This window comes from Falco cherrug, chromosome 8, assembly GCF_023634085.1.
Source record: "Falco cherrug isolate bFalChe1 chromosome 8, bFalChe1.pri, whole genome shotgun sequence".
NCBI classification, from domain to species: Eukaryota; Metazoa; Chordata; class Aves; order Falconiformes; family Falconidae; genus Falco; species Falco cherrug.
This window is the reverse complement of record NC_073704.1, coordinates 27,329,377-27,342,951: the sequence shown is the minus strand read 5'-3', so window position 1 is coordinate 27,342,951 and position 13,575 is coordinate 27,329,377. Positions and strand designations below refer to the sequence as shown.

At 35.6% G+C, this 13,575-nt stretch overlaps 1 protein-coding gene across 5 annotated transcripts in view; it reads right to left on the bottom strand.

The window, feature by feature from the left end:
• MAP3K2 (mitogen-activated protein kinase kinase kinase 2) overlaps positions 1 to 13,575 on the bottom strand; it is a 61,838-nt gene that overhangs the window by 28,207 nt on the left and 20,056 nt on the right. For all 5 annotated transcript variants that reach the window (XM_055717497.1, XM_055717496.1, XM_055717499.1 and 2 more), the window contains exons 2-5: positions 7,911 to 7,980; positions 5,469 to 5,587; positions 3,743 to 3,783; positions 1,183 to 1,282 (exon numbers count right to left, since the gene is read on the bottom strand). In XM_055717497.1, the coding sequence (XP_055573472.1) occupies positions 1,183 to 1,282; positions 3,743 to 3,783; positions 5,469 to 5,587; positions 7,911 to 7,914 (264 nt within the window). In that variant the 5' untranslated portion in view covers positions 7,915 to 7,980. The remainder of the gene's footprint in view (positions 1 to 1,182; positions 1,283 to 3,742; positions 3,784 to 5,468; positions 5,588 to 7,910; positions 7,981 to 13,575) is intronic.

Here is a 13,575-nt window from a genome sequence, read left to right as displayed (position 1 = left end):
ATTACAACTTCTACTTACAACAAAGGAACCACACAATATAGTTTTTTTTTAAAATCTACTGTACTTGTAAACAGATTCAGGCAGTGATGCTCAAATACAACATCAATTGAAATACAGTACTTTTATACAAAAAGAAATGGGAATGAGGGAGGATGGTCTTGATAACAAATGAGCATACTCTTCTTTTTAAGTTGCAGTTTCAATGCTAATGACACAGGTTATTACCATCACATTTCTGAAAGGTGGTTTGCCAACTAGTGCAGAAGTTGACAAGCAGAAAACTTGTTCAGTGCCTAAAAATCACAGGAAGGAGCTGGGGCTAAAGCATCATGAACAGCTATTTCTTCTGACCTTCCTAATCTCTAAAAGCCTTCTGTTGGAATTATTCATTTTGAGGATCAGTTTCACAGAAGTGCCTGGCAAGGTAGCCAGTAACCAACAAACAGCAATTACAGACATTTTCTTCTGCAAAGATGCAGATTAGATACAGCAATTATGTTGTGCATAACAAAGCACACGAATAACTCTCTATGCATTTTGCTGACCTAAGGCAAAAATCAGAAGTAACTGCCAAGAATGCATCCTGCATCTGCAAATATACTTCCTATTAATAATTCCATCTCTACTTCTAAAGGAAAGCTGGAAGTAATATTGATCAAGCATAAGTGGCTTGACAGCACTAGCACTGTTCCCAAGAAAACCTTGTGAATGAGCCACTTTAAGATAAGCAACAGTTAAGCCTAGCTCTCCAATCTAAACATTACTAAATGCAGCATTCTAGCTATTACTTAACAAGACTAATCCTTAAAGAAAAAAAAAAGTGTACAAGAAAGGATAAATGTTATTTCAAATTTAAACACAACAAAGCTCAGAGTCAAAGTCAAAAAGACTTTGGCAAAGTCACGCAACAGGACTGTGGCAGAGCGGAATCATTCCCAATCAAGTCTGAGACATAATTCATTAAGATGTGACTCTTCTCGTAAAACATTTAATGGATCTCCTGCCTATCCTGATTTTGACAAGCCACATGTAGTTGAGAACACACACAGTAGAAACTTGGGGTTTTGTCACAGGAGTAAGTTTTGTCATAGGGAGTGGTTCTCACTGCTTATAGGAGTAAATTTCAGCCTTAAAATAATCAATGATCAAGTTACCAATAATTTAGAAAATACGGAATATTACCTCATTATTGCTGTAATGTAAATCCATAGTCTGTCCAAAAGCAACTTTAGCTTTGGCTGCAAGATCTTCAAGTTTAACAGGCCTTGGTAATTGCAGGATCCTGAAACACAATTTAAGTTAAAGAATTTTTGTCCATTAGTGATGAAAATCTGGCAAGTCATTACTTAGGAACTGTCTTAGAACTAAATTTATTACTAAAAAGACCATAAGAGGCTATGATTTATTCACTGTCCTCCGTATTTTTAGTTATTAAAAAAGAAAAGCAGTGAAAAGGTTTTAATGGATAATCACGTGTAAAATTAGATTTCATTATGACTATTTTACTTGCTTGCTTATATTCATGCTTTGCATGCCTCTATTTCAGAGGCAAATTCTTAGAAACTTCTAAAATCTTCTACTTATAAAACTAAGACAATCAAGTACCATAGGCTGCCAAGCATAAGCATCAGAAAGGAATTACTCCTGCAGTCCACATTTTTGAAAATGCAAAAGTCTATCTGAGGAAGGTAACTAAATGTCACCATCTTTACCATAATGAATTACATGCTCAAAACGCTGGGTGCATCATTAACTGTGCTTCAAATGTGCTCCTGCAAGAATGGTGCTCCTGCAAGAATGGTGCAGTTGTAGTACAACTCCGATTTCCTTTTAACCCAGTGTCTCGTAAAACCAAATAGCCCCAAATGCCTGTAACTAACCTTCCACTATAGAAAACTGTTGTATTATTTGAGACACACCACCATTAACAAGAGTTTTCAGAATTGACGAAGATAGTAATGTATATTCAATTCACATTCAAAAAAGAAACAGCATGCAAATTTTGTGAAGCAGAAAAATTAGCAAAGGGTAACTGTCCCTTCTGTCAGTGCTTCAGATCATACACAGGTTAGGGAACAATATTTCTCACTGAAATGAGGCTAGAAGCTGGGCCACTTTAATTAAAAAATATTCTGAAAAAAAAATCTTAATGAAAACCCCAACACCAATTCCCACTGCAGTTAATTTGTTTAGCAAGCATGGAACTCCGCCCATCACACTGCACACTCCTCGGTACAGTGCCACATTCGCTACTGAAACAAACTCTGGAATCACTTCTCTTTTCCACTTCCCTTTTCCAAAACTAGTGAGAAAGCCATTGTGTAACTTATTTTTCTTGCATAGTTTCATTCTCTTATCTTTAGATCTACATGGTCAGGCAACAAAAGTATAATAACTCATGCTGAGCAATGAACCCTGGCTGCCCAGTACCCCAGGGCAAGCAGGCTCAGGTTACTTGGGACAGTCCAAAACTGAGCTAGGCCCATCAGCATAAAAGCTTGGGAAAGGTATTTTTCCCACACACTTACTTTATGCTTGTATTCATATTGAATTGATTAACTTAGTCCATTGTGGTCTTAATCTGCAAAAATGCACTGTCCACGAAGACTGGCAGTGAGTAAACATTTCTATTTCAAATTCATGCCTCTGCTTATTTCACAAGAAATTGCTAGGTAGAAGAGTCTTCAATTTTCAAAGCTTCTGAAAAGACTTATTTCCTCCAAATTACTTACAGCACTCAACCATTACTGATGCGCTGTTACATGCGATGTTCATAAAAGTGATAGAAAGAAGCTGAAGAATGTTAATACATGGAACTTACTGCTATTTTACTTACCCCTAGGTTTTTTACTACCCTACCTGTTTTACTAAACAGAGGGCACATACTGTAATCAGCATGAATACACACTGATCTGTTGCACATCACACTAAGGACTGCCCAGAAGTAGCATAAGTTTCATTCTGAAACAATCTTTATGTAAGGGTTATTAATAATTCTATAATAATTTCTCTGGAAGTACAATGAAGGTTTATGCTTTCAGAAAGAGACATACAGACAAAATTAGTTGTCCACAAACCAGTTCTACATGGAATTGTAGATCAACTTCTGTAAAAGCTTTTGAGCAGCCATCAGAGCAGAGATATGCACGGATAGATGTTTGTATATTTTAAGCACATTCATCATTCACCTCTCATATACAAAAGGAAAATAAATTTTAACTGATTATTCAAGATTAGCAATGAAAATGGTCTAACTGTAAAGTCTAATAAATTTTCCCAATACAGTTGTTCTCAGACTGGTTCCTCCAAAGTACAATCCAATACTGAGCTTTAAGATCTAGGCTTCTTCCTCTGGCTGTTACAGAACAATATATTAACATGCATTTATTATGTACATGATGCAGCAAAGAAAATTTTTTGCTCACATTTGAGATCTATACTAATTATCTAAGTAATTGTTCTAGGCTACAAATCTATCTGAAGGGTAAACAAATGAAAGATATTACACAGGACATAGCTACGGTAAGATACTTCTGCATTTATGCATACTTAAGAGTCCACATTTTTAACAGATTAATTCTCCTTAAACTGTGTTCATATCAAAATCAAATTTGAACTCAAGCCAAATATACTCAGATATCTGAAACACTTCGAACAGTTTATTTGAAATTTCATGGTAGAAGCCTATCAAAATTCTACAAATAATTAAAAGACAAGATTGTTTCCTATGTTCCCACCTTACCTTTTTTCACCTCGATGTTCAAATTTGACTCTAACATCATTCTATAAGAAAAGAGATAAAGGAACCACTATTAGTTGGTTACTACTCCCTTTAATGAAGGCCATGAAATCCTGTTCAATAATCCTACACCAGAAGTAAAATCCCTGAGCAGTCCATTAATTTTCTCTTCTTTCTCATACACCAAGCATTTTAACAAGCTACTTCCACTGAGGTATCTGATAGATGCTTAAAAGCACATAAAACCCACAAAAAATTATTCTGAAGTACAATGAATGCTTTTGTAAGTAAACACTTTATTTTCTAACAATATATTTAATATTGTAAGAGATTCATGATTTCAAATTCAGCATGGAACTGATTACCAAAGAATTCTCTATCATGAAAAGGCAGGTAGATTTAGCTACTATTAACAGGTTTTTATGTACACTTTGGAGCTGAGCATTTCAGGCTTAAGAAACATATCTTGTTTCATGAGCGTTACCATAGAAACCCACATAAGTAAATAAGTCAGCATTCATGCAATTTCCCAGTAACAAAGATACCTGTAAATATCTGCAGTTACATGGAAATAAACTTGTTTTGCAAAATCATAATTTTAAGCATCAAATTGTATTAGCAACTATTGCAGGGAAAAAATGCATTCAAATAACAATATTCTATCTTCCAGAAGAATTACTTGATTCACAAGTGATTACTTTCAAAATCCACAAATTTAAACAGAATGATAAACATATTACCCCCTCACTACTACCACATTTAAACTCAGAAATGACTCAAGTATTTTTCTTTTAACTTTCTAAACACATATTATATTAATTTTGGATCTTATGTGCACACTACTACAGTGTCTAAAGTCACAGCTCAGATGGAAACACTAGGAAAGCACCACCGTGTTACATACTGAACTCTTACAGCTTTTAAAGCATAGAATGAAAAAAAGAGGTAGTCATTGGTTCCTGACAGTTTAAAAGCCAAATATATTCAAATACTTTGACTTTTAACATGTTAAAACAAGACTGCACAAACTGATGTTTCAGGAAATAATGGACTGTCAATTAAATACTCAATCAAATAAACATACAGTTACCTCAAAAGGGCTATTACAACAATTTTGGTAAAAATCTACGTTCTCTCCTAATCTCTCCACATAGTAGTTCAAACCTACCAACTAAGTATCTACTACTATTCCATCTGTGTTCAGTATCTGCAGGAAAAAAAAAAAAATAGAGCTGAGAAGAACTCGCATTTCCAGCATGTGAACAAACAAAAAATCAAGGCCAAAGATGTAGTAAAGGAGCTTAAGTATGTTTCTGCTGCTGTACTGTCATTCTTTAATATGACATAGCTGACAACTGGGCAATCTAATATACCTATAAAATTCATTTGAAAGAAGCATTCTAAATAAACTATCGTGTACTAGTATCTCTTAAAATAGTCTAGCACCAATCAAATAACAATAAAAAATTCTACATGCGGTGTCAAAATACCTCTATAATATTCAATTTATCAGGATTGGAGTAATTTAAGCATACACTATGATCTGGTCTGAAATGCCACCATTTCATTTTGCTGCTAATTTAAGAACATGAACAAAAGAAAATGGCAGCACACATGGGAGACTAATAGCTCATTCTGGTATGATCACTGGTCTGGCAAGAAAAATAATTATAGAAGTCACAGCAGGACATTCCATGTTCAATAGGTTAGTAAGGGTGTTAAGGATTACCTGTTTTTTAGGTGAAGATGACTTTGGTTTTCCTGTTTCTTGCTGGGGCAATACAGGACGACTGGCCTTATGAAGCACAGCCAAATCCTGCATGATTGAATTCAAAGCTTGCTGCTCATCTGCTCAGAGAAAAACAGCAGATAAGAGAAGTATAAATGACTGTTACATTTGAAGTGCAACTGTCTCCATTTCACAATTAGGCAGGCATTATTCTAAAATCTGTAAGACCATATTACACTTCAATACATAATTGCCAAATTAAAAAGAATTACTGCTGTGTTGCAAACGTATTTTTTAATTATTAACAGTGCTAAAGGAAATAAACACACATAAATGGCAGGTGTGAAAAACTGAAGTCATAACAGAGATTTGACAACTCTACAGAACTGCAGGCTGTATTAAGAGAAAGGAGGGGGTGGGTGGAGGTTTATCTACTTTGTTTCAAATAATGTCCATGGATGAGAAGTTAACTAGAAACCATACTCCCCCTGCCCAATTTTTAAAATAAAATTAAAAAATAAATAAACAAACAAACAAAAAAACACGAAGTACTTTTGAATCATTTTTCTTCTGTCCTGAACAGGTAAGGTCATGGACATAGGAATCATACACAAACTCCCAAAAGAACACCTCCACTGTCTCAGCATCTGCTGATGGCCCACAGAGTATCTAAAAAAACAATCAACCAAAAAAAAAAACCAACCCAAAAACCCCAGACAAACAAAACAAAACCAAAACACCACAGAACCTTTCCTGGACTGCAAATGTATGGTTTTTTAAGGCTTACAGGAGTCATTCACAAGGAGAAACAGAAGTACAGAACCCAGGGGAGAATTTAGGGGCAGGAGTGCTACATTTCAAGTTCACACAAAATCTGAAACCCTGAAGATCTGCTGCAGCTGTGATGGCCTGAGGCCATGCTAGACAAGATTTGCCCTGGAACTGGGATGCTTCTTTAGACAGGAAAGCACGTAGGAACAAAAAAGCCTGCACATTTATGACTAATAAATTGTCTTTAGTCATGATATTTTGTATTAATTCCTTGCCACAGCAAAAGCACTATACACAACATGCACCTAGAACAATGGATAACAATTTATCTGCAAAGTACGTATGCCTTCACATGACTTCATAAAGGATATATATGTTGAAGAATTCATTGCTAAGTGCTGTGATTTACAAAGAACAGTATTTCTCAAACATGGACCTGAGGAAAAACTCAGGATTAAAAATCAGCAAGCAAGCATTCCAGCTATTCAGCAATGATGCGAATTTCTTCACACTATATTAAAAAATAACCCAATATATTTGTCGCATCAGGAAACTGTGCAATTTCAGTATTATAATTTAAAAGATTTCTAACAGATCAGAAAGCTGGTCTGAAAATGAGTGACTGATTGCATTCATGGTGTCATTATTCATAACTCTACTAAGATATGCTAATCTATAAGAGCAAGTTTTACTAGCGATATTTAATGGCAGAACTGAAGGCATTCTTGCAACTCAGTTATTCTTTTCTCACACTAAAATACACTTCAAAACTTTCCACTAAAATAAAAAGTTCAAGTATTTTACTGCATTATAGCCTATTCTAGTGCTCAGTGATAAAAAAAAAAATATTGTTCTTTTAGCAGCTGATTGAAGGAGGTTCAGTTCCCAGTGGTCACTAGGTAGCATATTTCATAAAAAGTAAACAAAAGCATTGTGGCAAATCATCTACAATTTACTGGATATACAATACAACTCAACAGTCATTTCTCTCACACAAGATGTTGAAGAATATCAGAAATATGGAGTGCTGTATTCCTAGATTAGCTACTTCATTATTAAGCATGAAGTTAGGAAAAAATTAGCGTACCAAGAGATAAAAGCAACACAATAATGTGTGTGTTTTTGTTGGTTGGTTTGTTGTGATTTTTTTTGAGAGCGAGCACCAATACCTGATTACAACAACAACATGGTCAACTCATAAAAAAGCATGTAGAAATGAAAAAAAAAGACATCAAATTTAAAATAATACAAATGTGCTACATATTTGGAAAAACAGAGCATCTACATAGTCCTGGCTTTGCACTGCAATGACACAAGACAATACGATTAAGTTCTTTGATACAGACTTCCCCGCACCCCCCCCCAACAGGCATTACCATTTACAGCACAGTAAATATTGCTCAGTACCCTAATACCATGAATGTCAATTTCCTATACTTGAATTTTTAAGTTACCACATAGCACTTTTCTGCCACTATATTCCAATGGAAAAAACACAGGAGTATTTTGAAAACTAGCAAAGCAGCTGAACTCTTCCTTTCATGTAGACATTACATCGAGTTATACAGCCAAAGCACACATTTCCTAGGAATGGTATTACATTAATGTTTTTGGTCTTCAATAGTAAAGTATAAGAATTAAATTTTTATATACATTATATGCAAGACTTACCCATAATGGCAGTGAGTCTGAAAACTTGAACTTCAGGGAAATGGTTGCTTCATTAGCATTATTTTATTTCCTAAAATGCAAAACCAAAAATGCAGTTATTGAAGTTGTCAAAGCCATGTAAAACAGTCAACTCATCATTGTTCGCAGGCAGTTTGTCTAATATTCTACATATCAAATATGCATATAAACTACAAATAAGATTGCATATAATGTGTGGAAAAAACTGATATTGTTCCCAAAGCGTCACTGGCTCTGAGCAATATATATAGGCTTTCAGAAGACACAAAGCCTGAACTAAATATTCTTCCAGACTTGAGCTGATTTTAATCTCTATCTACATCCCCAAGTGATGATTAGTAGATTAATTAGCCATAATGTTCTGCTGCATGGTACTACTCCATATACTACATGGAGCCACTACTCCAGGTTATTAACCAATGCTTCTTTTTCTACAGGTTCCTATACCTGGCATTCAAAATTCTGTGTTCAGAATTATATATACATAGGTCATATACATAAATATATATGAAACTCACAACACAAGTCAAGAGGCATCAATACCTACCAATTATATAAACTAGGACATTTGAATTGATGTTTTTGTCATCATAATTCAAGAGCATTACACAGATATCCCGACACCCCTGAAAGCAAATGCTTCTAGAAGACAGCAGATATTAACTTTTAATATACAAGTTATCCGGAAAATTAGGAACACAGGGTGTATATTTATGAACAAACCCTGTCTATCTTGAACATGGGCCAATTAAGAAAACCTCAATAATTAAGGACCATTTGAATAATCTTTCTCTGAGATGCCCTTACAGAGCTTAAGAGCAAAAACCTGGGGATATATCCCTAAACAGACAATGAGATTTGTTGTAACACAGCCTACCACAGGAATAATTTGAATTTTTTAATACAAGATCATAGAAGAAAATTCTTTAATTTCTGAAGCAGTCACTGTGACCAAGTAGGGAGAGCCTTTTCCCTCCTCCCTTTTCTCAGCTGCAGCGGACCATTCACCCTTCTGACTCAGAGCCAAAAGATCTACCCTACTCTGATAAAACAGATTATTTCCCTGCAAGTTCATTCAAGGACCTACACCAACAGAATATGACTTATTATTTTAAACAGAACCTGTTTCCTTATTGTTTAGTTCCTTACCAGTGTCAAATGACCCCTGATGCAGCATAGGGCCACCTGTGGAACCACATGGCTGAGAACAGAGGGGAGGTGGGCAAGCTCTGAAATTCTGCCAATTTTCTAGCTAACAATAAATTAATTACAAATTTCCAAAAGATTTCTGAGCATCTTCAGTTAGGCAACTAACAGTTTCTGGCATTGTGTTTCTTACATACTCATTTAATAAAAGCAGCCTTTTTAAGCAGTGTTCATTTCACCAGTGGAATTAGAAAGCTTCAGGCACTTCTGGCATATTTTTCAGCAAGAATTTGAACTTAAAAGCTATATAAAGGTCTCTGCTGTATACTGCCTTTTACCTACATATCAGATGACTCATCTACTATTGTCTATTTCAAGCTCCATAATTACCAAGAAGAGACCAGGCTTCTAAAGAATATCCAGAGGCCCCACTGCAATCAGAAATCAGTTCAGTTGAGAGAGCATGTAAGAGAGCACATTAGAACTAAAATAAAGCTGAAAATACAATTCATCAAGTCTATAGATAGCCTCAAAACAGTACCTGAAACAGCTTCCACATGTTGTGGGAAAGAAACTCCTGTCTAATGCTTTGTAAAATATTAAAGCCTGTAAGACAGTGAGAAGTACATCTGGCCTGGGCTGCCTGCAGTCTCAAGACACAACCCCAGCTTTTACTACTAACATGTCTTCCAGCCTCTTGATGCCACCACAGCAGAAGACAAAAATCCATTTTGACAAAAAAAGGGAAAAAAAAAAGCTTCTGTTGCTCCATAATAGAAAAGGAAAACTGTGAAGAGCTCGTGTCATTTTCATAAAATGTTTAATTATCTGCCGTAATACATTAAACATAAGAATGTGTTTCACGACATTGGATGAAGTACATTTGTAATATTTCCTTGTAAGTATTTCAAAGAAATACAAAAGTGCTGTGAGGCATTTTAAATCTTCTGTCACACTTTAGAAAACACGAACAAGTTATATCTTCAAACAAAAACGTCCCATATGTTCTTCCTCAACCTAACTGAAATAACCAAACTTGGAAGCTCAAGGTATTTGACTGACAGGACTCACATAGGATAGGCAAGCTCAAGAAGAAGGAACAGATTAGGAAACATCTTCTGCAAGTTCCTCCAGCTACAAGACTTCATTCTTTAGTACTAATCTGTGGCATCTCTCATTAGAAGAACATCAGCTAATGAGTGAGCACCTATTTCTTTTCTGTTCCACTTCCTTCTTATTCCTTAGAAGGAAAAAATACCCAAACACACCAACCTAGAAAAAAAAAATTCTCTGAAAAGCTTTAGGGACTTCTCACTTTATCATCCCTTTTAACCAAACTTCTTTCTATTCAAATATAAAGTATTATTAATCACCAGCATTTTAACCATCTTTTTGTTAGCATTTAGTGTCACTTCAAAAATAAGCTATTCCAATTAAACAGGTGAACCAGATCAAACTTTATGAAGATTGCACCTTTGTGAATTGAGAAAACACTTCTGATTTTAACTGCCCACTTTTGCAATGGATGGTAACAACAGCAGAGTGTAGGGAGAGAGTAAAAACAAGCTGACAAAAATCAGCATTTTTTAAACCAAAAAAACCCAAACCACATTCAGTAGCAAGGGGAAAAAAGTATACCCTAATACATGGTTACAAAGTATCATTAGCAAAACACACACACACACACACACACACACACACAGAGAATAGAAGATAATCCAGGACAAAACGGAAGTGAAACAGAAAACTGGAACTCAGAAAAAAAAATATCAGGAGAAGCAAAGGCAGCAAAACACAAGAGCAGATGCAAAGGTAGAATAAGATTATGTCAAGGTCTTGCAGAGACACACAAGCAGCTTGAATTTGAATGTAATTAAAGAAAGGATGACAGAGAGTGAATTTCAAAAAGGTGATGATGTGATAAGAGCAGCAAACAAAGAAAATTATCCTAGCAACAGCATTTTGGATATAAGGGTGGAGAGATGTTAATTCATATTCATGATTCACTTCCCATCAGCCACCTTATAGAAAGCCTGGAAGTCTTTCAGAATCTGAGTGTGCCACTGAAGGAAGAAAATAGCCAGGTGATTCTTGGAAATAGTTTTTAGTTTTCTCATGGCAAATGAAACAAAGCCTGAGGGCAAATAAGTCATGCAGACAATCATCTAGCTGTTCAAATACTCTGCGCTAATTATCCATATGCATACACTTCTCCTATAATAAATGCAACAGGATTAAGCTGCCTCTCTGTTACTGAGAGACGGGAAGTACACAAACACTGGCATACACATTACATCGTCTCTCATGACTGACTTGGTCACATTCAAAAACTTGTAGGCTAGGAAAAAAAACAACCTTTACCCTCATTCAACAGAGGAAGAAAGCAAGCAGATGCTATATGAGGTAAATATTAAGTGAACTAGAAAGGCTGGTTTAGTTCTGTGGAATATGGAGGTATACAGTGTGCAGAAATGAAACTGTTCTACAGCATCCAACTTCGTAACAGAAGTACAATTTTTAAAAAGTAAAATTAGCTATGTCTACAATCAGAACCATAAACTAATCATATGAGAACAGTAAAGGTAACATATAAGCACTTAAGAACGTAAGCCGGCTTTCATGCTGCCTCATATTAAAAAACCAGGGGAAAAAAAAAAAAGCAGCGAAGCAATTTATCTGCCTGATTTTGTAAGAAATTCAGACTTAGTAACAGTTTACCTACATAGAAAGGTGTCTTACACCTTCAGAGTTCAAAACTGTTCCAATAGCAGGACAGGAATCTCATGGATATCAATTCCCTACAAATTTTCACTAAAATACATCAGTCCAAGGATGCATAATTCCCCATTCTTGCACCAAAGCAAAACGATACAGTGTCAACTCAAAAAAAGAAAGTTGCATTATAATTACTCCATTACAAATTAAGTTGGAGATTATACTATATTAGGCACATGCAAGTTAAAACAAACTGACAAGAAATCAAAATTTGCTAGCATTGCTATTCAGAAACATCTACAAAAAAAAAAGATGATAAAAAAGCCAGGTGAACATGAAGAGGGAGCATTCACAGGTAATTTCTCAGACTGTAAAACAGATAATCAGATATAAATACCATAAAAATTTGTTTCATAGCAAGAAGAATGAGCCAGACTAAACAGTTTTACACTCAAAATGTTACTTCTAAACAATCAAAGGCTTGGTCTCACACACCAGCCTCTTACAAATCACAGTAAGCAAGGCTAACAACCTCAGGTGATCACCTAGTCAAATGCACCTACTTAATCTTTAACCAAAATAACGTACAGCACTGCTCATCATGTGTTTTGGGTTTTTTTTTTTCATTTCAAATCAAATAGTGTCTTTGAACAAGACAGCAAACAGCAACAACTAAATTCAACTTCTGTAGAAGACTTTTTCACAGCTCAAAGCAATTGTTGACATAAATGATGGGAACTTACATAGCTGGCAAGCACAAAAGAAAATTCAGTATTGTTACAAGACATTAGCAGATACCTGAAAGAAAGTAACTCCATAGAAATGAGCATAAAGGAGAGGATTTTATATGGACATACACACAAACGAACACTGGACAAAAAGCCACCCTTTTCAAAGAATACGAAAGGAGCAACACAAAATCATGGACAGAAAAAAAAAAGAAAAAAAAAAGAAGAAAAGCAAAGAGCAGTAACAAGAAAAATATTTAAGCAGGTAAGAGGAAGGTCTGTAATAATTGGAGCCTAACAATAACACATCAGATTTCTGAATTTTTCTAAAACTGAACTCACCTTTAACACATTGTAGAAATACATACAAAAAGGTGTTCACAGGGCAAAGTAGAAAAGGGAGGGAAAGATTACATCAATCCAAATCAAAAGGACACACTGATCAGTTAAGGTAATGTGGAAAAGAAAACAAAAAAAGATATAGGACTCAGTGGATCCAATTTGGAACATGAGAAATTAAGTTTAACTGGTGAATAATAAGAGAGCTATATTCTGCCTGTCACGGTACTACGAAATATATTGGAGGGCAATGAACGGATAAAAATTTCTTACAAGAAAAGCTGTTAAAACATTTGATTCCAGCCTCCTTTGAACACCACAAGGAACTTTAAGGTCTGAAAGCCGACAGGGAAGGATATTGCCTATCAACAGCATGCCAGTAAAGGCAGGAGCCACAGAGCACAAGTATTATCCTCTTTAGTTCTTCCTCTGTCATGTGCCCCCTTCTATTCTGAAGCACTTCCCCCCCCCCCCCCCCCCCATTAATTTATCCTGATAGTGAGATCATTTGCACTGTACGGGGTACACTGACAGGATCCACCTAGTTCTGCTGTGCTAGGAAAGACTGACAAATCAATCAAGCTCTGCAAGCTGATGCCCCAGAGCAAGGAAAAGGCCATCTAGAGCAGCATCTCTCATAACCAGGGCAGTAATTCAGGACTGACTACCCGTCCTGGACTCAAGACAGCATCAGACAAAAACCGTATTCCCCTCACAGC